The sequence below is a fragment of the Balaenoptera physalus genome, assembly GCF_965194825.1.
Source record: "Balaenoptera physalus genome assembly, chromosome: 14".
In the NCBI taxonomy this organism is placed as follows: Eukaryota; Metazoa; Chordata; class Mammalia; order Artiodactyla; family Balaenopteridae; genus Balaenoptera; species Balaenoptera physalus.
In genome coordinates, this window is record NC_138893.1 from 34256844 (window position 1) to 34281275 (window position 24432).

The 24432-nt window shown below is 49.7% G+C and overlaps 1 protein-coding gene across 1 annotated transcript in view; it reads left to right on the forward strand.

The window, feature by feature from the left end:
• The first annotated feature begins 2257 nt into the window (after positions 1 to 2257).
• Positions 2258 to 24432, forward strand: part of RGS10 (regulator of G protein signaling 10) — a 37148-nt gene continuing 14973 nt past the window's right edge. Inside the window, exons 1-4 of the mRNA XM_082424848.1 lie at positions 2258 to 2458; positions 13044 to 13162; positions 14557 to 14643; positions 24031 to 24174. Coding sequence (XP_082280974.1) covers positions 2410 to 2458; positions 13044 to 13162; positions 14557 to 14643; positions 24031 to 24174 — 399 coding nt within the window. The 5' untranslated portion in view covers positions 2258 to 2409. The remainder of the gene's footprint in view (positions 2459 to 13043; positions 13163 to 14556; positions 14644 to 24030; positions 24175 to 24432) is intronic.

The window sequence follows — 24432 nt, forward strand, 5'->3', positions numbered from 1 at the left end:
GGAGTCTTAACCACTGGACCACAAGGGAAGCCCCTGAGCAATGCTGTTTGGATGGAGAGTACCTTCAGCCATTGCAAACCACAGGCAGAACTTGAATCATGTGGGAGGGGTGTGTGTGTGTGTGTGTGTGTGTTTTCTTTTGGCAAGCCATAGGAACTGTGCAGCTCTATACTTCTATACATGGTCTTCTGCACAGCACATGTTGAAAACTGGCTTTTGGATTTTCAGACACTTGAAACAGGTATTTATAGCAATTTCATGAGGACAGTCTTTTCATGCCCCGAAACAAATTTTAAACTGTGAACATTAAACCATGGGTCTTTATTTTTGTACTCACTATCTGATATGCTAACAGGACAGTAAAAGTGATTTGAAGCTGTTCTATTTTCCCTTCATTTCAGAAAGCTGTTCCAGCTAAGACTGGCCGCAGTCTTAGCTCAGGACAGATTCCTAAGGATGTCCTAGGCCACAGCAGGTTTTTTTCCAGACACAGCAGGGGTGGACCTGGAAAGTGGCATAACATTTAGCTGTGCCTAACTTTCACCCATTGTGCCAGTCTCCCTACTTCCTGCGTTAGAATTACTTGTAATTTGGTCTCTGGAGACGCTTTCTGGGGAGGTGCTGCACAAATTCCCTGGTTATTGTTACCTCATTTGTATGCAGGACTCTGTAGAGTTTGAAAGTCCTACTCTTACAATGGCTGAACATGCTGCCTGGAGTTTAAGCATCACGGTTCAATCCCGTTATAACGGAGAGAAAGCTGGCAGGAGCCCAGGGCCGGAGGAGGCCGGCAACAGGAGACGCTTTAAAAATCGAGCTTTTCAGCTGGATTCTAACTCGGCTCCTGGTCACAATAGCCTGCCTCCTCGAGTTGCAGCTGCAAACCCGCAGCAGAGGGGCAGGGTGCTTAGAAATACTCTGAGTAAAATACTTTGAGAGGGGAAGGGAAGGTAGGGAGAGAAATGAGAAACAAGCATAGAAGGCCAGAGATGGGGGTGGGATTGGGGCTGAAGGGGTGGGTAGAGGGAGGGAGGAAAAATTAGCGGAATGGGAAGCTCAGAATAGAAGACATAAAAGAAAATGCCAACTAGTGAAAATACTGAGAAAGGATGGGTGGAGGGGGGACCGACGACTGGGGAACAGTTAAGAAAAATAGCAATTAGTACAGCTAAAAATAAAGACCAATTTAGAGACAAAGCCTGATACAGAGGAGAAAACTAGGACTCGCCGGAAAGACAATTCCTCGTAAACCAAATCCTGAAGAAAATGGGGCTAATGATACTTCCTCTTGGGCTGTTTTGCAGAAGAAATGAGATAATAGATTCGAGTGGAGCTGGCGGCCCTGAGCAGGTGACCGGCGGCGGGAGAGGAGAAATCAGAAGTAGAGCGCAGTGCGGCCCGAGTGATTCCGAGCATTGAGCGCGAAGGCCCTGCCGAAAGGTGCGCCACGTGTCCCGAAAGTTAGTGTCTCCGGCCAGCCGGTGTGCGGGGCAGAGGTATAGCTCCGCGCTGGAACCTGAGGGGTTCCTATGGAATTCCCCCGAGGTCCGCCCTTGGAGCCTCAAGACCAAGGGCAGAAGGCGCCCAAATTTCGGAGCCCGCGCAGCGCGGCCCGGGAGAGGGCGCCCACCGGCTCCGGCTCGGCTCGCTCAGCCCGCGGACACCGCGGCCCGGGTCCTGGCAACGCCTCGCTGGCTTTCGCCGCCGTGGGAAGGCCCAGCGCCCACGGAGTCGCGGGACGGGCAAGCCCGGGCGCGCAGGGATCCTGGAACCCGAGGGCAAGGAGGCGAAGGCCGTGGGCCGCACCTGGGTTTTGCAGAACCACGAGGCCTCAGTTTCCCGGTCTCTGGACCAGGAGGTGACCCTCGCCGGCCGCCCGGCAAAAGCGCGCGGAGCCACGAAGCGCAGTGCGCCGAAGGCGCCGCGTCCGTTTCCCAGGGCTGCAGGGAGAGGGCGGGAGGCAGGGATGGACGCTGGAGCTGGGGGCAGGGTAGGGCGGGGCTCGGGCGGCTTCTCTGGAGAACCCCGCCGGGCGGCGAAGGGTTCCCAGGACCCGCGAACAGCCTGGGCAGTGCTCCTAAGTCCCGGGCGGCGCGGACTACTTCCGAGAGAGTGCGCTCCGTCCTGGGATCTGGGCCAGGTCCCGGCGTTTGGGAGTCACCCGGCTGCGCCCTGCCCGCCCGGGCACCCCGGCGCGGGGCCTCAGGGCCCCTCCTGGGCGGGCCGGTAGGGCGCACGGAGCGCGCCACGCGGCGTCTGGCTGGGAGGAGGGCGGCAGGGTGGGGGCCGCACGCTCCGGGGCGGTGCTGAGCGGGCTCCTCCTCCTCGGCCTCCTCCTCCTCGCCTTCCTCCGGCTCAGCCGCCGCGCTGCCCAGCGGATCCTCCTTCCTCCCTGCGGTGCCCGCGGCTATGTTTAACCGCGCCGTGAGTCGGCTGAGCAGGAAGCGGCCGCCGTCAGGTAAGCTCCCGGGACCCCGCGTGCTGGGGATTGGGGCGCCCGCAGGGGCTGCGATGAACCGCCCGGGCAGGCGCTGCCCGCCCAGGGCATCCTTACCAGGCTCGGGCGCGGCTCTGCGATGCCGCACCGAGGGGAGCCCCGGCCGAACGCGCCACTTCTCCCTGCTCCGTCCAGCGCCCCTATGGTCCCAGCGCGGCGGGAGCGCAGAGCTCCGAGAAGCGCGCTGGGGAGGAAGTTTGTCTGAAAGGAGGAACAACAGCAGTTTTCTTTTTAGTGATGGTCTGGGAGAAAAAGGAGATCCAAAACACCTCCTAACTTTGGAGGTAGTATGGGCTCTAGATTCCGAAAGCAGAACGTCGCGCGAGTTCCCTCCCTTCGGGAGTCCTCTGCCTCCGCTGCGGGCGTTGGTGCGAATGATTCCCACGCGGCGCCAGGAAAGGCACGCCTGGACCCCGGGCATCCGACAGGGCTGCCAGGCCTTGGCTGCCGGACGCCTTCTGTTCTGCGCCGAGGAGCCGAACTATGGGGCAGAGAAGGAGGGTGAATACCAGGTGAAGGGCGCATCTGCAGTTCGCGCCAGGGAAGAGCCGACAAAGGATACAGTTTGGCTGTCACTCTGGACCAGCCACAATTTGGAACGATTTGATAGGACAAAGAACCCATGGTGAAGATGAAACCATGCCCTTGATTCCAACCATCTTACCCTTTTTGCTCCTAATAGCTGAGCCCCTTTGAGCGCTAATTGTGGGCCCGGGTCTGTGTTCACTCTGTTTTGTGAATTCTCTCTTGACCTTTAGGGCAACCCATTGAGATAGGCATTGTTCTCCCCACTTTACGGAGAAGGGAACTGAAGCCAGGAGCTATTAGGTAACGTGCTCCAAGACACATTTAGGTGATGGAGAATCTTTCAAACCCAGCTCGGCCTGACTCTGGAGTTCAGAGGCTTTTCTGCCGCCTCCCACTCCGAGACACTTCTGCTAGTACCAAGAGGCTGTACATGTTGGCCCATATCTTTTTTTCACCTAATGTATTTTATGAGGGACACTCTGGTGAAGAGGATGGACTGAAAGTAGGTTGGCTGGGTCCAAATCCCACCTCCACCACTACTAGCTGTGGAGCCTCTCTGTGCAGATAAGGATCTGCAAAATGGGAATAAAATACCCTTCTTTAAACACTAAATCGAAGCTGGTTTCTCATCCATCAAATTTTGCAAATTATTGCATTTAATATTTAGGACAACTCTAATAAAGCAGGACTTCATAGAGTTATAAATTGCTTATATTAGAGTTAGTGTTAGTGATCATGTAAACCTTTCTGTGTTACCTGTGGGTCAAAGGATTCGCCTGTGGGCGTTCATTTTAGCCATTCCTTATTGTTAGATATTCACAGGCCTATGGAGTGGTGGTCAGAGCCTGGACTCTGAAGTTCAACTCCTGGTTCCCACCGTGACTCTATCATTCAGCTACCTTGGGCAAGTTACTTTACCTCTGAGCCAACTGCTAAATTATTGGGAAATTTGGAAGCTGGTTGCTAAACCGTAGGTAGCTTGAAATTGGCTACCAGTGGCCATTTACACCGTGGAAATCAGCAGATGCTAAAAATCAAGTTTTTTTGTTTTTGTTTTTCCCTGGGAGAACTGGTTTACCAGCACACCTCTGCGTCCGTTTTCCCATCTGTAAAGTGGGTTCCGTAGAGCTGTGGAATCAAATACATGAAAGCATATATATGAAGTCCCTAGTACAGTGCATGGCATTACTGAGTGATAATGGTTAGCTGTTATCTTTTCCGCCTTTTCCTATTATAAATAGAGCTGCTTTGAACATCCCTGCACAGTTCGCTTTTGGGTTGAAGTCTTCCAAATAGAACAAATGAATTATGGGCCATACATGGTTTTGGGGTGCTGTTGCATATGGGCAGGTTGTACCCCAGAAAGACTGGGGGCAGTTTTAGGGACACCAGTGGAGTGTACCTCTTTCAGGGTAACACATTTTAAGGCTGATGAAGTGTGGTTAGGTCACTGATAGAAAGATCAGTAGCTAAAAATCATGGATTGGTATTAAATGCCTGACTTCCAAGAGCCTGATTTCTTTATGATTTTTAGGTTTAATGTCTACCCCCTGATGGGAAAGGACAAATGAGCCCCTGCCAGTTTGGTCATCACCACCCAGCAGTGAGAAGGGGGGAATGTGGGCCCCGAGGCAAAGGCACTGGGAAGCCAGCCAAGTGGTCCATGGGACCCTGGACTGATTTTTTTTTTTTTTTTGGTAATTTTGAATTATTTTTCCTAAAGTGGTTCTCCAGATTGTGTAAGTTTCTGGCCCCACAAAAACCGGATCCATCCCTGCTGGACCCTGATTTGAGCCTGGCTGCAGTCCTGCCTCCCAGCTCCTTTTACTCCAAACCTTTCTTGCTTTTCTGCAAAATCTTATTGGAGACAATGTCTTTAAACTGAGGTTTGGTGCTCCCAAGGCTTAATTCCAAGTTTCGAAGTGCGATTCAAAGTGCAAATATTCTCCTTCCTGAGCTTTCGCAAAGTGTGTTCACGAACCACAAGGGGGTGGGAGTGGAGGTGGGCTAGACAAAATGCAGCTTTCCAGGCCCCCCCAGAGCCCGCCCCCCACCCCCCCGCCCCGTCCCGGATTCAGTCCTGCGGACCCGAGGTGGGAGGGAGAGTTGGCTGCATTTTTGACAGTCGATTCTCACGGCACTGAAGTGTGAGGACCCCGCCAAGGATTCTGTGCACCCACCCTGCCCCCCGCAGCGACCTGCACTGCTGATGGTAAATGGGATGCTCTTCGCTTGAAAAGCAAAGCCAGAGCCACGGCCTTCCACCACCCGCTGCGAGCAGAACACGGGCTGAACCGCCAGGGGAATTCCCCACGCCCCCGCCCCGAGCCTATTATACATTATCCCATTAAACCTCTGGGACCAGTTTCAGATTTATGGCAGGGCTTAAGTTTTTATTTAAAGATGACAGTTGACATAATTTAATGTCTCTGTTGTAACAACCCAGCGGCAGGGCCGGCTTGGCTGCTGGGGGAAGTTTTCCCTGCAGAAAATCACTGGGCCGGGCCTTCAGATTCACGGAGAACGCAGCGGGCACAGAGAAGCGGGGCTGAGCGAGGGGCGTGGTTTATACACGTGTGGTCCGCCCCTCCCCCCCAGCTGAGTCCACGGTGCCGACCTGAACGCCACCACGGGCAGCTCGCGGACTGGTGGGTGCCGGGCGCTCGGGGTGCTTTACTTGCCTTCACAGACTTGGTATTTGAACTGATGTCTCCTTTACTCACTGTTAGAAATTGTGGAAACCAGGCAGGTGACTGGCTGGGCCATTTCCTAGGGCTTTCTGGGTGAACTGAGTCATTTCCCTCCCTGGGGTTGAGTAATCCCCTCGGCCCCCTGCCGCTGGGCTCTGGGACCTTGCTGTTTAAATTGTACTAAATTTACGCTCACCAGTTTCTTCTGCTTCCCCCAGATAGCTCTCCACGGCAGCAGCCCCGGGGGTGGCAGCAGGGGCCCAGGCAGGCGACAGAAGCAGCTCTGCGATAAGAGCTGTCAGGAGGCGCACACTGGAGCCAAACAGTCCCTTGCAGACTTCCGGGGACCAATTTCCCTTCCCAGTAGGTTCCCGTCTCTCGAGGGCCCCGCCGAGTGCCTGTGGGTCGGCTCTGCTGCCCCCGCTCTGTGGTGGGCTCAGGGACCCCTCATCTGGCTTGCCTTCTCGCCCAGTCCCCCCGCTGCCCGCCCCACCCCTGGGTGGCTGGACATTCCCACCTCTGTCCTGTGTCCTCTCCCAAAGCTCCAGGAGGCCCGCTCTTCCAGGCCTCCTGCCTCCCTCTCTGCACCTGAAATGCAGCCTGCCCATCTTGTCTCTCCCCGGACAGCTGCAGAGGCTGCCCATTTCAGAAGGGACAGACCAGGGGACTGAGATCTCTGACCCGAGCCCAGAGCTGCCTGCCTGACCTCACACAGTATCCAGTGTGTCATCTTGCTCGTGTGTATTTAGAGAGTGAGTGTGGAGCGGTGGGCTTTTCTCTTTCCTTCCTTGCCTCCCTGCTTCTCTGCTCCACTTCCTTCCTTCTTTCTTTTCTTTCTGTCTTTCTCCAGTTGGGACATTAAAAACCAACAATACCATCATCAACTGTCTTTATCATCCCACAAATAAGGATGTTTCAACAGCCCAAATAGTAGGAGAGATATAATCTCATGTAAAGAACTTGTCCTGATACACAAGAATCTTCCAGAGGCTGTTGCTTCTAGGGGAGAGGCTCTGGGTCGCTGAAGGACAGGGGTGATAGGAAGACCTGTCCCACTGTGCTCCCTTGTGTAGCTCTTGTCTTTTGTACCCTGTAAATAAATGTAATTATCTACTTAAAAAACACAACCCAAGACTGTCCCACTCGATCAGCACAGCTCACTTGGTAAATATTTCCTTCTGCTTATTCTCATTCTTTCATGGACCAGTGAAGAAAACTTCATGGCAGTGTGTGGCATTGCAGGCAGATGGCCATCTGGGAATGCCTGGCCTCATCTTCTCAATTAATTTTAATTTCCCTGAGAAAAAGGGCCCGCCTTTTATTTCTTGCATCTTTCCCTGCCCTTCCCTTAACAGCCTCTGCAGCCAGACAGCCTAGGGTTGAGTCCCAGCTCATCGACTTCCTGGCTTTCCCCTTTGGAGCGAGTGATTTAACCTTGTTGTGCCTCAGTTTCCTCATCTGTAAAATGGGCCACCGATGGGCCCAACCTCCAAAGGCTGTGAGGTTGAGATGGGATGTAGTCAGTGTTCAGTAAATGCCATCTCTTTTTACAACCGTCATCCTCCTCTCTGCTTTGTCCCCCGCTCAACCTGACAATCTATCAGAAAACAGCTATCACTATAAATCTATACATGAGCGCCCGGCACTGCAGACCCTGAGGAAGACACAGCTCTTACTCTCAAGAAATACACAGTCTACCCTACTGACACCGGATGGAAGAAGTTACTTATTTGCCCTGAGGTGGGGGCCAGGGGAGAGCAAGGACACATTTCTGCATAAGTCAGGTCCCAGAGGAAGCATGGGGGCTTCTGGAAAGTGAGAAGAAATACGGACAGGGTCTTCACTTTCACCTCCAGAATTGGGCTCCTGGGTAGTTTTTATTTTTTCTGGGCCTTTGCCTAGAAAGTGAGGATTCTAGGGAGGCTACAGATAACAGTCTGGCGTTCTTATTTCCTTCCCTCTGGTAGAAAGTGGAAACCGGGGCCATCTGTTGTTTAGTCCACTCAGAAGAGGATGTTGAGGCTTGTTTTTCCTCCGGACCCAAAAGGGTGCTCAGGAGCCCCGCAGCCACCGTCTGTCTCGCACAAAGCGTCTCTGAGAAGGCAGCGGAGTTTTGGGCTGCGGGGGCCTCCCCAGGAAGACCCCAGAGCATGGCACGTAAGGAAGGGTCCCCACCCCTTTGGCTATCAGATATGCCCTCAGCTCACCCATCGCTGGGTGCTGGCGGGCAGAGTAGAGGCAGGGGTGTGTGTGGTGCAGACGCAGGTGCACAGGGGGCCTCTGGAGGGCTCGCCTGAGCAACTTGACTTTTTCTGAGGCCTCAGACCTCGTGGGAAAACTGCCATGAGGCCGTTTCTGAGCCCAGTTGACCTCTCCAGCCTGTTGGCCTGCTCCGGTCTTTGATGCTTGCTATCAGTATGATTATTTCAAAACATTTTTGTTTTTATTTTCTGCTAATGGCAGTTCATGCAAACCTCCCTACCAAGGGAATTGCATGCCTGAAGGGTCATTATCCTCAGAAGCTAGATACTGGAGCTGATAAACACTTAAGTAATATTTAGATAGAGGGTTTCCACGACCCAGTTTCTCTGGAGCCTTACACGGATCACCAGTGGTGAAAACGGAGTCTCTGCTTCTAAGTGGGATGACTTTTTAAAAAAATGTAATGTTTGATGTGATATAGGTGATATGAGGTTTTAAATCAGTTTTGTGGGGTGTGTACTTTCCCTGAGTATTTTAAAGGAGTATGGTGTGTGTGTGTGTGTGTGATACCAAACCACGTTAGAATTTAGGGTTCACATTTCTGCCTTTTCCTGGGCTTGAATGTTTAGTTTGTTTTCTTTAATGTGCTGTGCGTTTGGGGGGTGCCTTTGACAAACCCTCTGAGGATGTAAGTTGACTCTGCTGTTGAGGAAGCTGGATATGAGGAAGCTGGAGATTTTACTAAAATCTCTGACTTGGGGAAATTGTCTATGTAGGATCATTAGCCAGACCTTCCTGAAGACTAATAGCAGGAATTTGTTCTGATGAGTGTTAGAGATGCCTTTTGAGTATGGATTTCCAAGGAATTAATGTCTGGAGAAGGTCTCTGTTAGATATGACGTCATAGCATCGATAAATAATGCATCACACAATATGCTGCAAGCAGTCAGCCTCAGCCCTCTGTACCTGGATGCTGTGCCGGCTTTGAAATAACAGCTTTTACCACACAGAACAGCGTAAACGTAAATGGAAAGCGTATGCCCGTTGTGTTTATGTGCTGGATGATTCTGGCCCAGTCGTAGGTGGGTTTTTGTCTGCAAGGAATTGGACTCTTAGTTTTTGCAGTCTTCTCACACATAAGTGTTATCATTCTTTTTAAGGCCGTCATGTTCTGGCTTCTGTGAGTGTGAAGATGAGCAAATATCAAAACTAACAATGGCAGGCCATTGTGGCAGATGGCCTGGGCTCTGGAGGCAGGACGACCTGGGCTTGGACCGTGACTCCCCGTTTCTAGCTGGGTGCCCCTTGCGAGTTACTGTGCCTCTGTTTCCTCATCTGTGAAGTGAGGATAATACTAACCACATCTGAGGGTCGTTGTGAGAACAGAATGATTTAACCCATGGAAAAAGCTTGGAATAGTACCCAGCACATTGTGAATAATTCGTTAAGTGTTAATGGTTATTATTAGCCAATGACAGATTCATCTGAACATGAGTATATTGAAACGTAAGTATCGTGCCTGCAAAAATCTGAAGATCTAAAATGCTTTGAAGGGCCCAGGAGGTAAAAAAAAATTATTTTTTTCATTGCAGAAATGTTTTACAGATGATCTAAATGACAACAACAAATGAGCAGAGCTGGACAAAATGAAAACAAACAAATGTCATCACCAACTGCTCCTTACTAGCTTGAGTGATCTTAAAGCTGCTAGAAAGATAGCTTTAACTCTTTTTCCAGCTGTGCATCCCCAACCTACCTTCTTGTGTAATCCATCTAAAATGGAAACTTTTATCAATGAAAAAGGAAAGAAGAGTGTTGGACCTTTGTGTTTCCAAGTGCCGGGAACTGGGAAGGAGTTGGGAAGCTGGGAACTCTTGGTTTTGCTTTATTCTTAAGCTCAGAAGTAAACTTGCTTGCTGTGAAGAAAGGTTCTTTCTTTCTCCTATACATCATTGGACTGATTGTAACATTTAAAGTGAACCAAGTTGTCTTAGGAAGCCCTTACTTACACGCGTTGGAAAATAGTGGAAGTCTACTTGTGCCGACAAGGATCCTGAGAAATGGAAATGCCTCAGGTTGGGGGGCAGTCTCTTAGGGCATTGCCAAATGGAGTGGACCTCTGCCAGTCTCACTGGAGGTTGGGGATAATGACTTGGAAAAGAGAGACATCACTAAGTGAATGGAGTTTGCGAATGTTGCTCTAACTGGAGCAATCAAGCCTTTTAAGCCAAAGACCTTAATCAAAATTGAAAGACAATCAGGAAGTCTTGGCAAAATTCAAGTCAGTATTTCTGGAAAAGTGAAAACACATGGCAGTAGAGTTTGAGCAGAAGATTCCTATAGTAAAAGGTCTGCTAGGGCAGAAGGTAAGCAGAAGGGCAAGAAGAAATTTCTCTTTATCCATGACACCAAAGCCAGAAACTGATAACCATGGCTATTCGAGATACTTTCTGTGTCTTGGTATGCTTTCTGGGCCAGCCCTGAAAATTCTGTGCCTTCTGTAACAGTGTCAGCCATAGATGTATTTCATGACATCGATGGAAGGGAAATGGTAGCCTAGGAGGGAACTGAAAGGAAGGGCCACCCATCTGCAAACTCCTGTGTTCCGAGGCACCCTGGGGTTCCATAGAGGTGGTCCTGGTGGGGACAATTGCCCGCATATTTAAGTCCCAGTACTGGTTCCATCCAGCAGTTCCTTAGCTGGGTCACCTTACCCTCTGGACCTTTATTTCTCAGTCTGTTAAATAAGGAGACTAGATCAGATGAGTGGGTTTTGAGTTGTAAAACTTTTTGTTCACACGAAAGCCAGCACAGAAACCTAACATGCAAAATGACTAGAGTATGAAATAAAAGAGGGGAGTGAGGGAGCAATTGTCTCATGGTGGGGATGGCTATCTTATCTCTCAGTTAACCAGAAGACCTAGTTAACCAGAGCACTCTATTGGCTAAATGGGAATCCACCAAGTGTATTTATTTGCAAGACAGTGAGGCCATGAAAACCCAAATGTGGTTTGGTTTATTATTGAAAAGAACGTCAAGAGTTTTGGAATCACTACAGGCCAAGGGTGAAAAGTTATAGCCAAAGCAGTTGTTCTGCAATGGCGAGAGAAATTTCTGGCTACCTACGATTTTTCCGGAACAGTGAACTTATGTCTCTAATTTATTTACTTAAGAGAAGATCTGCTAGGGGAGTGGAGTAAACTGTCAAATTGTATTCTTCGGGTAAAGAACAGGGAGTAAATTTGTGAAATGCTTGGCAGAATGAACCCTGTTGCAGAAATTTCTTACGATAATGATCTTTTAATTTGATTTATACTTCGTTGGGAAGAAATGCAGTGTTCAGAAGCTTGCCGTTTTAACATTTGCAAAGAGAGCAGAGAACTAATTTAATATCCACGAACTGAAGGTTCACTTTAGAGAAGTGTCAGGTCCATTTGTGATGTTTGAGTGAGTTTGCCTCTCAAGTAAAGGAATGGATTTGTCCCAGACAACTCTCTTATGTGCTCCATCACCAATGCATATTGCTTCTGCTTTATTTAGCCCAAATCAGCCAGTCAGTGTATAGAACCCAGGTAGTTTTCCCAGATGCTAGGAGACCGAGTCTCAGCTGCTTGAGAAATTAATATGTTTGTTGACCTCCAATAGAATACAATAGATCACAGAAGCTGAGTTACTTCCATGTTCAACATATTCTGATACAACTTTCCTCCAAAAACATTTGAAACCATATGACCGACTGCCTAGCTACTTGCAGCAATTAATATTCATAAGACTTTTAAAATTTATCCTTTTAAAATGTTTTGTTTTGCTGATTTCTTAATTTAAAGTTTATTTTCTCCCAGATTCAAACTTTTCTTTAGAGAGACATGTCTCTACTTTGAAAAAAAAAAGAGAGCAGTGGAGAAAAGAAGTATTAGCTATAAAAATAGTTCACTTGATAAATCATTATTTTAAGGAAGCAGAGAGAAGAACTAATATTTTTTGAGGGTTCACTGTGAGCATCTAGGTGCCTGATGTGTTTCCTCCTTTAATCCTTCTGATAACCCCAAGAGATAGGGGGATTATCTTCATTTTACACAGAGTTTTGCCCATGTTCACATAGTTCGAATTGGCAAAACTGGCTTTGGAACCTGTGCCCATCTGAAGTGACATTCCATGGATTTTCCCTTGACTCCAGGAAGGGGCCAAATTCTGTAGATGAGGTGTGTTTGTGTTGTTACTTCCTCCTTCAGGCAAGTAGCCAGAGTGTGTTAGTTGGAGGTCCCCGTCCCCTTTCCTTTAGTCAAGAGGCTCTTTTTAGAGGTAAGAGTAAGAGAGTGCAGCAGATGTGCAGGTGCAAAGTCACTGATTCATTTAGCCTATGCCCGTCGTAACAGCGTCCCACCGAGACATATTGGAGCCTGAGAGGCACAAGGAAAAATCAGTTATAATGATCCTGTCTTTATTTAAATTTTTGGTATTTTGCTCATTATGGAGTTTTTTTGCATTAATTTTGATTTTTCAGAATATTGCATGAAAACCTCATTTATATGATGCCTGAGCTTTTTGGGCACCCCCTTAAATTTTGCACCTCTGGCCAGTGCCTCCCTTTCCCCACCCTAGTCCCGGCCCTGGTACACACTTTAATTTATGTGCCAGGCAATGAGCTACCTGCTGGAGATACATCAAGATGCAGAGGAGCTTTTGGACTGGTGAGAGCCGGTCGTGCTGTCACAACACAGCAGGGTAATTATAAGACTGTGCACAGAATGTAATGGGGAAGAGTTGCTGTTGAGTCAAGGTCCCTGGGAGGAGGGCTTGAGGGAGACTTGAAGGCTGCCTGTGGGTCAGCCAGTGGACACGTGGGTGGGGGAAGGATATATGGGGAGTCTTGGGAAATGACAAGTCCCTTCTTAACTGGGAGCCACAGTTTTCCGCATCTGTAAAATGGAGGGAATAGCAGCAGCCCCTTCATAAGGCTGTTGTCAGGACTAGAATGAATTCACTGTGTTAAGCACGGAGAGTAGATTCTGGCATATAGCTTACTATTACATCTTAGCCATAATGGTGATGATGACGATCATAATGCCCGTTGTAAGATGACAGTGTCTTTGGGCCACATACACAGTCTAAACTTTGCTTTGCAGACATCCACGACAGTGATGGGAGTTCCAGCAGCAGCCACCAGAATCCCAAGAGCACAGCCAAATGGGCGGCTTCTCTGGAGAATCTGCTTGAAGACCCGGAAGGCGTGAAAAGATTTAGGGTTTGACTTTTTTCGTTGTTCACCGGGCTTGATGCACATACAAAGCAGTTTAGAAGCCTGTGGGTGGAACACAGGCCAGGTTTTAACACTGTCTGTCCCGACTTGAGAAGCAGAACTTCTCACCTGTCATGACCAAGATGGAAATGCTTTCCTGGGTAGTCATGGACCAGCACGGAGGGGCGTGCACAGACTGTTTCTGTTTTTTTTTTTTTTTTAATTTATTTATTTGGTTGCACCGGGTCTTAGTTGCGGCAGGCGGGCTCCTTAGTTTTAACACATGGGCTCCCTAGTTGTGACATGCGAACTCTTAGTTGCGGCATACATGTGGGATCTATTTCCCTGACCAGGGATTGAACCTGAGCCCCCTGCATTGGGAGTGCGGAGTCTTAACCACTGTGCCAGCAGGGAAGTCCCTCTTTCTGGTTTTTATATAGCTGGATGGGAGGGGGGTGGGGTGATGAGGAAGAGGTACTGTGCTCACTGGCAGAATCTACAAAGAATTTCCAGCTCTGTGACACCTGGGAGGGGGTGGTCTGGGTCTCTCTGGTGTGAAGCTTTGTTCACTTGTATGTTGGGGATTCTCAGGATACATATTAACAGAGTGAAAGAGGCTGGACATCAGCTGACAAAGTGAAGATGAACTCAGAGAGGAGGGCAGGTGGGTGGGGAAGTGTCAGGACTGCCTAGAAATGGCCTGCAGAAACCCCAAGTGTCAGAAGAAGCACAGGTGAATTTCAAGAATGCCTTGTATCTGCCTGAGTCCCACTGACGTCTGTCTTTAAGTCTTGGGTCAGGCCAGGATAAGCCCTCATGCTGTTGGTCTCTGTAGCAGACTCCAAGGAGGGGGTAGCAGGCATTTCTGGACACAGGGCCACCATCTAGAGCACCGTCTAGATCTCGGGGAGAAAACTTTTCCGTGCACAGCAGGATAGCTGGCTGTGCCACTGAGCCCCCAACATCTGCCAAAAGAAAGCACACCTCCAGCTTGAAATAGTTTTCACTGTGGCATTTTTAGACATGCTTAGTGTGTTTTCTTTTCTTTTGTTTAAAAAAATGAGCCTGATTTTGGAGAAATGTACTTTGTTTAAACACTGGAAGGAACTAATATATCTTCCACTTTAATTTACTTTTTGGTAATTTATTGTCAGTTGAGAATTGTGAGTAGATTCCTACTTCATTTTTACTCTTCTTCACAGTGTCAAACCCATTAAGTTCAAATGCATATGAAATTCCAGCTTTAACATTCAACATACACTTTGTTTTCAGGGTGAAGCTTTTACAGGGTGAATGAACACCCTCATTTGTTGAATTTTGACTTAGTTCTTAAAGGGAAATGCATTATTTGTTTTTTAAGTAGAATACTGTTTGATATTTTTTCTTCTTTTCATCCGTAGGAATTTTTAAAAAAGGAATTCAGTGAAGAAAATGTTTTATTTTGGCTAGCATGTGAAGATTTTAAGAAAACACAAGATAAAAAGCAGGTACTTCTACTCTATAATCACATTCTTGGTAATTTTCTTCTCTCCTTATAAAGTTACATTTGCCTTTCCAATAAATTTTGAAATTGCCTAGGGAAATCTGATCCACATTGGATTTTGGGGAAGATTTAAGCTTCAGAATAGCCTATTTTGTATTGATCAAATATTAACAATTTTTTAAGAAAGTGTGTTAATCTATTTTTAAAAATTAATTAATTAATTTATTTTTGTCTGCGTTGGGTCTTCGTTGATGCACGCGGGCTTTTTCTAGTTGCAGTGAGCAGGGGCTACTCTTCGTTGCGGTGCGCGGGCTTCTCATTGCAGTGGCTTCTCTTGTTGCAGAGCACGGGTTCTAGGCACGTGGGCTTCAGTAGTTGTGGCACTTGGGCTCAGTAGTTGTGGCTCGCGGCCTCTAGAGCTCAGGCTCAGTAGTTGTGGCGCATGGGCTTAGTTGCTCCGTGGCATGTGGGATCTTCCCGGGCCAGGGCTCGAACCCGTGTCCCTTAACCACTGCACCACCAGGGAAGCCTTGTTAATCTATTTTTAAATGGAACTGTTCAAATGGACAAATGTTTAAAGTAAAAATAATGATTTAAGTCATTGAGAGTTTCTCATCGAGTATGATTTCTTTTTCATGAATAAATTGTGTGAATGCTTCCCCCAGAGTTTGACATGTCTGTGTTTTGTACGGACACCGTAAAGCAGATGTGTGGTGATAAAAGCACTACGCGCCTTAGATGGATTGTCAATTATTCAGTATATCTTTACGAAACACCTTGTAGTTGGCAGGCATCCCACATAGAAAGTTTCTGACTGTTCTCCTGGGTGGATGTGTGCTCTTTGCAGGAGGTAGCCTTTAGCTCCAATGCCAGCCAGATTTTCTGCCACTGAAGGTTGGGTGTTGGGGAGGTGGAGGAGATTATGGGGAAGGAGGCTGGTGGATTGGGTGTGTTTACGAGGCTCATGCCTGTGTATTTCTAAGAAGCTAGTGGCTAAATGCCTACAGGAGCCGGTAATAATGTGCACGAGTGAGGTTTTTTTGTATGAGGCTGCAGGGAGTGGTGGGGATTGGGGCCATCAGGGGGTGGCCTGCCCTGCCTCCAGAGGCTGTAGCTGGTTGTTTAGCTGACTTTGGCAGTGAACGCTTTGGGGTCTGTGGCCGTCTGAGCTTTCCCTGCTTTGGGTTCTACGCACCTAGGTCTTCGCTTGCCCACCCTTGCTCCAGAACCCTGAGGGACCTTGCTTCCTAAGGCATCTTCTCCCATCTTTAGTCTGATGCTGCCTGTTTTTCCAGAGAAGCTGGACATTTGGATTCTTATGTGAAACCATCCAATTTTATAAATGATGGAACTAATTTTTTAAAAATGTAAAACCTTGCCTGCCAAACAAAACATATCCATGGGCAGATGTGGCTTGTGGGCTGCCAGTTTTTAAGCCTCTGACTCCAAAAGCTGGAATCCATGAGGCCAAAAGCCATTATGCGTTTGCAGAAAATGTCTCTCATTGGTTTATTCAAAGGCTTTTCCACCTCAGACACCCTTTCCCCAAGATGGAGCAGTGTGACCTTCGCTCTATCACCTTCCCCTCTGCAAGGATGGATTCCAAGATCCCTTGAGCTGAATTCCCTAGGTCAGCCCAGAAAGCCATCCCGGGCATGATGCTGGGCATTTGCTTCCTTCCTGCTTCTTCACCCTGGATGACTTTATCTGAGCCCTTTGGGTTGGTGAATGGTCTCAGGTGTTGGCTGTGCCCCTTCAGGCAGGGATGCCCATCGCAATCCTTTGCCCCCAGCACCCAGCACAGGGCCCAGGGACAACCGTCAATAAATGCTGGCCTGGGCAGTGGATTCACCCGGCCTCACCCTAAAACCCTAGCTCAGAGTCAAGCAGGCAGACAGATGTCCATTTCTCTGCCTTAATTTGCGTGTTGGAGGTTAGAGGGGCTGACAGGCCAGCCAGCCACCCCTGCAGTGTACAGCCCAGGCAGCTGGGGTCCCCACGCGGCTGCGCTGGGACTTGAACCTGCCCCCTGAGCCGCCCAATCGTTTTCCCTGCACGTGATGCTGACGTGGCCCTCAATTCAGTTGAGTTTGCCAGATCTTTGCAGCGCGCCTGCTCGGGGCCAGGCCTTGTGAAAAGCATGGGTGACACACAGGGACAAGACAGATGAGACTCTTTAGGGAACAGGCCTCTAGAGGGGAAGCTGCTTGTTCAACAAGCCTTTGCAAGTGTGACGAGAACAGAAATGGGAAGTGCAGGATCCGTGGGAGCACAGGCAGTGGGTGTCGGGAAGGTCCCTGGGGAAGTGACTGCTAAGCTGACATCTAAGTGGAGTTTGGAGATGGGGGGAGTGTTCCTGGAAGAGGGGACAGCCTGTGGGGAGGAAGGCCTGGAGGCAAGAGCTGAAGGAAGACCAGAAGGCGGGAGGCTTGTGCTTGAGGGGTAGGCTGGGTCTGCTGGGTCTGAGACTGGGGCCACAGCTGGAGAACCGGGGTGTCAAGGTGAACACTGAAAAGCCACGGGGTTGGATTGCACTGGCCCGTCCACATCCTACAGCCAGAGCTTCCAGAATGTGGCAGCCCCTCTCTGCTCCCCCAGCCCTGACACCTAGCATGTGACTCCTTGAAGGTTTGTGTCCTGAGGCCTGGATGTTGGTTCTGGGCAATGAATGCTGCTTTGCTGTCAGCTGCCTGAGGATGCAGACAGAGCTGGGAAGGGGAGGAGCACGTGTGAGGCCTGCGGGGTCCACATCTTGGTCTGGGTCATCACACTCAGTGTCGTGACAGTTCCCACCCTTCCAGATGCTGGTCTGTGGTCTGGGAGGTTAAGCTGTGGCTCGCCTACAGCCGTCCAGCTCGGTGCAGACAGAGCCGGGATGCAGCCCAGGTCTCCGCTCCAGACCATGTAGTGGGTCTGGCTGCAGGGGAAGTAGAACCAGAAGTAAGTTCTGTTTCACTGATTTTAAGAAGCAGAGAGGACATAGCACAGGGAGAAGTCAGCCCAACTGCATTTCACAATCAGACTTATTACGTCTGATCCAGCATGAAGTTTGTGGACCATTAATCTCTACAGTGAACTACGGCAGTTGTGGGATTGATGCAAGTCTCACTTTTGCATCTATTTAAATAAGACCTGTGCTGGTTGGTTTTTTTTTTTTTTCATCTTTTTACTATAATTATCCAGCCAGATCTCTGGTACCTTGTATAATTTATTTATCTTCTGTACAGTTTGCTTTTCCCTTGCACTGATATTTAAATATAATAGTACCATGCATTTTTATAGCGTTTTAGAGTTAACAGTTATGGGGGGAGGGGTCTATGGTATTTATTAATTTTATCGTATTTATTTAACACTAAAACTTGATCCAGGGTTTTAGAGTGTTTGATGTTCTTATTTAAAGTAATAGTAAAGGTTTTCCTGAAAGGCTAAAACACCATCTTCTTTATTTAAAAAAAAAAACAAAAAACTACTTAAAAATCCAAAAGTGATGAGTGCTCCTTACACGAAAGTCATTCAGTTCACAAGCAGATGGAGTAAGAAGCGTTCATTCCCTCAGCACCCTCCAGATTTCACTGTCTCTGGTTTGGGCTGTGTCTTTCTGACCTTTGACGTGCACTTGGCCAGGTCCAGCCGGGACCGGATAGAAACTCAGCTGCTCACGGCGTGGGCTGGGGTCTGGCGTGGGCCTGCCCGGCATCTCCACTCCTTCCTGGCTCACTGTGTAACTTTCCGACGTCCTCTACTGTCTTCTTAATGTAACCAAGGTTTCACTTACTTTACATCCCTGTCTACTGAATTTTCCTTATTAAAACTTTATTGTTTACTGTTTGCTGCTGAGCCAAAGAGGATGCTACGATTACATTTTTTTCTTCTTGGGCCGTTTTTTGCTTTTCTTATTTTTATACTCTTGGATAGCCCTTTAAAATGCTTCTCGATACGGTGTTACACAGGTCTCTCAGATCATCTCTGCAGTCCGAGTTCCCCTGGGGACTCCTCCCGGGGCCCCCTGACTACCCCACCCAGTAGGGCGCCCCCAGGTCTTCCTTTGCCACCAGTGGCCATTCCCTCTGTCCCTCCCCTGCCTCCTGGACCCAGATCCTCATCTGTCTGGAGCCACTCCCTCATTTTGGGAGAGCATGACCAGCAATAGCTTCCTGTGAAAGGGCACATGGCAGGTAGACCTTTAAAGATCATGTTGAGTGAAAATGTTATTTTTTCCTCTTCTCCTGCTTCATGGATAATCTGATGGAGCATAGAATTGAATTCTACGTTAAAACTCACTCAGAATTTTGAAGACATTGTCCCATTATCTTCCATTTTTGTTAAGAATCAGTATGTTACATGTAAGCTGTTTTGTTTTCTTTGCTTTTTCATCACCAGTATTCTAAAACTGTACAGTCAGAGGCTTAGAGGGGGGTGAGGCTCATTCATCGTGTGGGGCATTTTGTGGAACCTTTTAATCTGGAAATTTGTAGTTCTGGGAGATGTTCTTATATTGTTATTTTTATCATCATTATTTTTTAGTAACTTCTTTCCATCCGTTTTCTCTAGTTTCTTTCCCAGTGATGGTCCTCCTCTCCTGGACTGAGCCCTTAATTTTATCTTTTTTACCCTCCTAGTTTTTCATCTTTGTGGCTTTTGGCTCCTACTTTTTCTTTTGGAGATTTCAACTTTATCTTTAAATCTTCCTATGGAATTTTTCTACTTTTGTTTTCTATAGACTGGGGCCCTCTAGTCTCTTCCTGGTGGCCACAAGCCAAATGTGTTTATATTTTATTTTATTTTGTATTTTATTTTTAAAATTATTTTATTTACTTATTTTTGGCTGTGTTGGGTCTTCGTTGCTGTGCACAGGCTTTCTCTAGTTGTGGCAAGCAGGGGCTGCTCTTCGTTGCAGTGCACGTGCTTCTCACCGTGGTGGCTTCTCTTGTTGCTGAACACGGGCTCTAGAGCGCAGGCTCAGTAGTTGTGGCACACGGGCTTAGCTGCTCTGCAGCACGTGGGATCTTCCCGGACGGGCTCGAACCCGTGTCCCCTGCATTGGCAGGCGGATTCTTAACCAGTGTGCCACCAGGGAAGTCCCCCGATGTGTTTGTAAACTAAACATACCTCCAATCAGCTGGGTTGGGAGAAATTTGCTGGGCGTCTGTGTGCGGAATTTCACTTAACCCTTGTGTTCAGTTTGGCATCTCTTCCTTGCCCTCCTTCGTGTCTCTGTCTGCAGCTTCCCTGAGTCAATTTCTTTAGAGAAGAAAACTCCAGGCTCTCGGGGGTGGGGGGTGGATAACTGCTCAGAGCTGGGGGTCGGGACCTGGGGGTCTAACGGCTTCTTTCTGCTGCCTTCTTTATCCCTCCTGCCTGGGTTCCCAGATGCCCCTGAGTTCCTGCCATTTTGGGACATTTCTTTGCATCCCCAGCCCTGCCGCCTCCCCTCACCAACCTTGCCGGCGCCTAGGTTTCTCCTTGCTGCTCTCTACAGAGTCATTCGCTGTCCCTCCAACTGCTTTCCATTTCCTGAGCCTGTTCTCAGAAATATTCTCAAATCGTTTACTTGACATTTTCTTTGCCTCACTCTCTTTCTGAAGCTGATATTAATAAAGGTAGTGGCTTGATCCTTTAATTTCCTTATGTGTCCTGTCCCGTTGTCCATCTCTGGTAGAGTGAGGGGGACAGAGGGGAATGGGCTGGCGAGACGAGCAGGACTCAGTGACAGGCAGGGTGCAGGGTGAGAGAGGCATTGGGGGATCACTGTTCCCGGCTTCCTGGAGTAGAGACGGCAGGACCCCCTGCCAGGAGGGGACCGCTTCTTTCCTTGGTGTTAGGTGTGAGGTGTGTCTGTGGGACATCCAAGCCCACATTCCTAGAAATCAGTTGGCTACATGGTCAGTAGCTTCGGGGAGAGGGATGGGCTGAAATCTTGGGAGAGCGTGTGGCTAGGAAAGCGTTCAGCCTAGGGCAGAACTTGGGAAACCCCAGAATTTATGGGGGTGAGGGGGACAGAGGGACAGGAGCTGGCAAAGGAGACAGAAGCACAGAGGTGCTGGGGAATCCTGAGAGGGCAGCGGCGCTGAGCAGGGCCAGGGGCCAGAGAGCAGTCCAGGAGAAGGACGTCAGTGAGCTAGTGGGAGGCCGAGCTGGCAAGGTGGGCAGAAGCCAGGGGCCGGGGAGCAGGTGGGAGGGAGAAAGTGGAGACACAAAATGCACATTTTTTTCTTTTGAGATGTTTCAGTAAGAAGTCACTAACTATAGGGGGATGTGGGGTAAAAGGTTTTGTTTTATTTTCCCAAGGGAAAAATTGAAAGCACGCTTATTGGATGAGGGAGAGGAGCCAGAACGTACAGCGGAACGCTCGTCGGAGCGTGGGCTGCCGATGCCTTTGCCTTTGCTCTGGCCCGATTTTTGTCTCTGGGGCTGATACTAAAGTGAGTTTGCTTCTCCTAAACGTGCACTTCCTGGGCGCAGCGTTGGAGTGCTGGCTTCTGCTGGGCATCGCTGAGGCTGATGCACTGCCAGGCGGGGAGGATGGTCCCGGGCTTGGGGGGTGTCTGGGAGGCAGACCTGGGTGCACGCGCTCCCACGGGCAGTCCTCAGGTTGAGGCCGGGAGTCATCACACGGGCCCAGGGGGGATCCTTTTCCAGCACCGTCTGGGGCAGGGTTGGGCGCTGGGCACGGCTGCTGTCCACGGTGGGGCAGCTGCTCTGGTAGAGTCTGTAGAGTCTGGTAGGAGAGCGGCCGACCATCCTTCCAGGTCACACCGAGGGTCCCAGACCCAGGCGGCCTCACCAGTGGGGGATGTTCTCACCCTGTCCCGACAGGAGCTGCAATAGGGTTAACCAAGCTCTGGAAAATATACCAAAATAACTCAAGAGACCCGGTTCTTCTTTTTTGCTAAGTGTTCTTGGCGTGGACACCAGGCCTTCCCATGACCGGCCTGCGGTTGGCAGTCTCAGGGTTTCCCTTCTCAGTCACGCTTCCTAGCCCAGCCAGATAAGCTCTGCCCACGAAGCCGTCACTCTGAGTGATCGGTCAGAAATGAGGGTGGCCCTGGCCTGGGCACCTCGGGGGCCCTGCACTCTTCCCAGAGACTCGGGGTGTTGGGGACATGCAGGGGTTGCTGAGAGGCCCGAGGCTGATACACCTACAGGCCCCGCCTCCCCGGAACTTGCTTCCTGCCCTCCCTCCCGCCCCCTCCCGCCCCAGTCTAAGCCTCAAGCTACTCATACTTCTTCTTTTCAGAACCACCCAAGGCAGTCTGCATCCATCTGGAAAACTGTGTGTGTGTGTGTGTGTGTGTGTGTGTGTGTGTGTGTGTGTGTGTGTGTGTGTGTGTGTGTGTGTGTGTGTGTGTGCAGGGGGGAGGGAAGGAGGAGGGGAGGCCTAAAGTGATTTCTGCTTCCAGGGCCTCACATGGAGCTTGCTGATCTGACTGGCTGAAAGTCTACTTTCATGAAGTATTGTTAAAACAGGAAGTGGTTTTCCAAAAACGTTCCTTCCTGACAGATGGGGGTGGTGGGAGGGAAGCTCATGGCTTCCTGGAGGGAGTGGGTCTTCAAGAGGCGGGTGGCCCCAAAGTGCTGCCCCATCCGGGTCTCCACAGCGGTCTCCAGGCCTGTCCCTGGAGTAGCCATGTTAAGGCCCCCCTTCCTGCACGTCTTGCCAAGGCTTTCTTTCTGGGGGATGGCAGGTGGTCAGGCCTCCGTCTCGTGCGGTCGTTTGTCAACTAGTCCCGGTACCTAAAGGAGTTAAAGGACTGCTTTTCGCCTTCTTTCAAGCACCTGCTATTGAAGCCTTCTGGTGGTTTACATGAGGCCAAAGGGTTTCAGAGCCTGGGGTTTCCCAAGCCAAGCTCTGCAGCACGTGTGAGGCCCCAGGTGGGCTCTCTGGAGAGAATGGCGGTTTCTAGGCAGACCCCGAAAAGCCTCCTTGCGTCCCCCCGCAAATCATAGCTCCGTGGCTCCATGTCAAAGGCATTTGTTGTCTGGCTTCCTCTGTAGGGTGAGCTAATACTGAGGCTCTAATGTTTGGAGAAAACCCCCATATTTGCCACCTGTGAGGTGCCAGCACAGGAAGTCAGAGAACATAGAATCCTCAGGGGACGCCCTGCAGGACCCCAGCACAGAGGCCTGCTGTGTTTAAGAGCACTCGCCGTGAGAGCATTCCTGTACCAGCCACTGCTGGGTTTTGGTGCAACCTAAGTGCAGATGTGCACATCTTTTCGAACCCCGCTGACAAGCCCTCCCAGGGCAGTGCCTCCTTAGGGTTGATGCCTTCCGGCCCGACGGCACTTGGGCAGGCAGCAAGTGTTCTCTCTCTTGCTAATTCTCATACCTCCTTCCCTGAAAACAACCCCCAGCCCTGGAAGGCTGACAGTGCTGCTGGGGGGATGATGTATCGCGCAGGCGTGGAACTGAGCAGAAATGCCAGGCTTTGGAATCAGATGGTCCTATGTCTCCCGGTAGGCTCCCTGGATAAGCCACGTCACTTCTCCTGGCCTCTGTGTCCTCATCAGGGATGTGACACTAACAGGAAAAATGGCACTTTATGGGCGCCCAAGGGATTAAGGAAATGGGACCATAGTTGTAAAACACCTAGCATGTGTCTGGCACATAGTAGGGGCTTGATCACTGGTTGGGATATGTGTTCATGGTTTAACTTGATCTTTTTGTATTGTGGTAAAATAGACACAACATACATCTTACCATGCTGACCATTTTTTAGGGCTCTCATGTTTACCATTTTAGCCATTTTAAAGTGTACAGTTCAGTGGCATTAAATACATTCACAGTGTTATACAGCTATCACCACTATCCAGTTCCAGAACTTTTTCATCACCCCAAACAGAGACCCCTTACCCATTAAGCAGCCACTCCCCGTTTCCCCCTCCCCCAGCCGACCACTCATGTCTCTGTCTCTATGGCGTTGCCTCTTCTGAATATTTCATAGAAACAGAATCATGTAACATGTGGCCTTTCGTGTCTGGCTGCCTTCACTGAGCATAATGCTTTCGGGGTTCATCCATGTTGTAGAATGTGTCGGTACTTTATTCCTTTTTATTGCTGAATAATGTTCCCATGAGGCCTTGGTTTGGAGCATTCACGGGATGGCTGTGAATGCTACTGAACGTCCCTCACTCTGGGCTGGGATTCTTTCCGACATCATTTCGGAATGGATAGTGTAGCGGTTTTGAGACAGGACATGTGGCCTACAGATGCATGGAGGAGGAGGGGAAGGGGCCATACCGACCATGAGCCCCCCGCCCCCTGACCTCCCATCCAGCTCAGCTCTGGAGCCACAGCCAGATCCCCCAGGGCTCTTACAGCAGCGCTCCTTCTGGGCTCAGGCCGGGAAGGGCTGTGCTCGCCGATAACAGGCTCTCCGTGTCTCCCCCAGATGCAGGAAAAGGCGAAGGAGATCTACATGACCTTTCTGTCCAGCAAGGCCTCTTCACAAGTCAACGTCGAGGGCCAGTCCCGGCTCAGTGAGACGATACTGGAGGAACCGCACCCACTGATGTTCCAGAAGCTCCAGGACCAGGTAACCTGACTTACCTACATGCACCTTGATTTGAAAACTGGCATTTTTTTCCCAGCCTGGAAGAATTCAGTTAGAACCAAATGTTCGACACCCTAGAAGCCGTCCCACCCGACTGGGCAGGCTGTGGCATGTGAAGGGGCCGTGGTTGGTGAAAGAGCAGGCTGGCCTGCCAGGCCCAGGATTTGACCCATTGGAGCCGCCCTCCGGCCTCGTTACTCTTGGTCTACACGTATTTTTACCGAGCAGGGTTATTTGTCT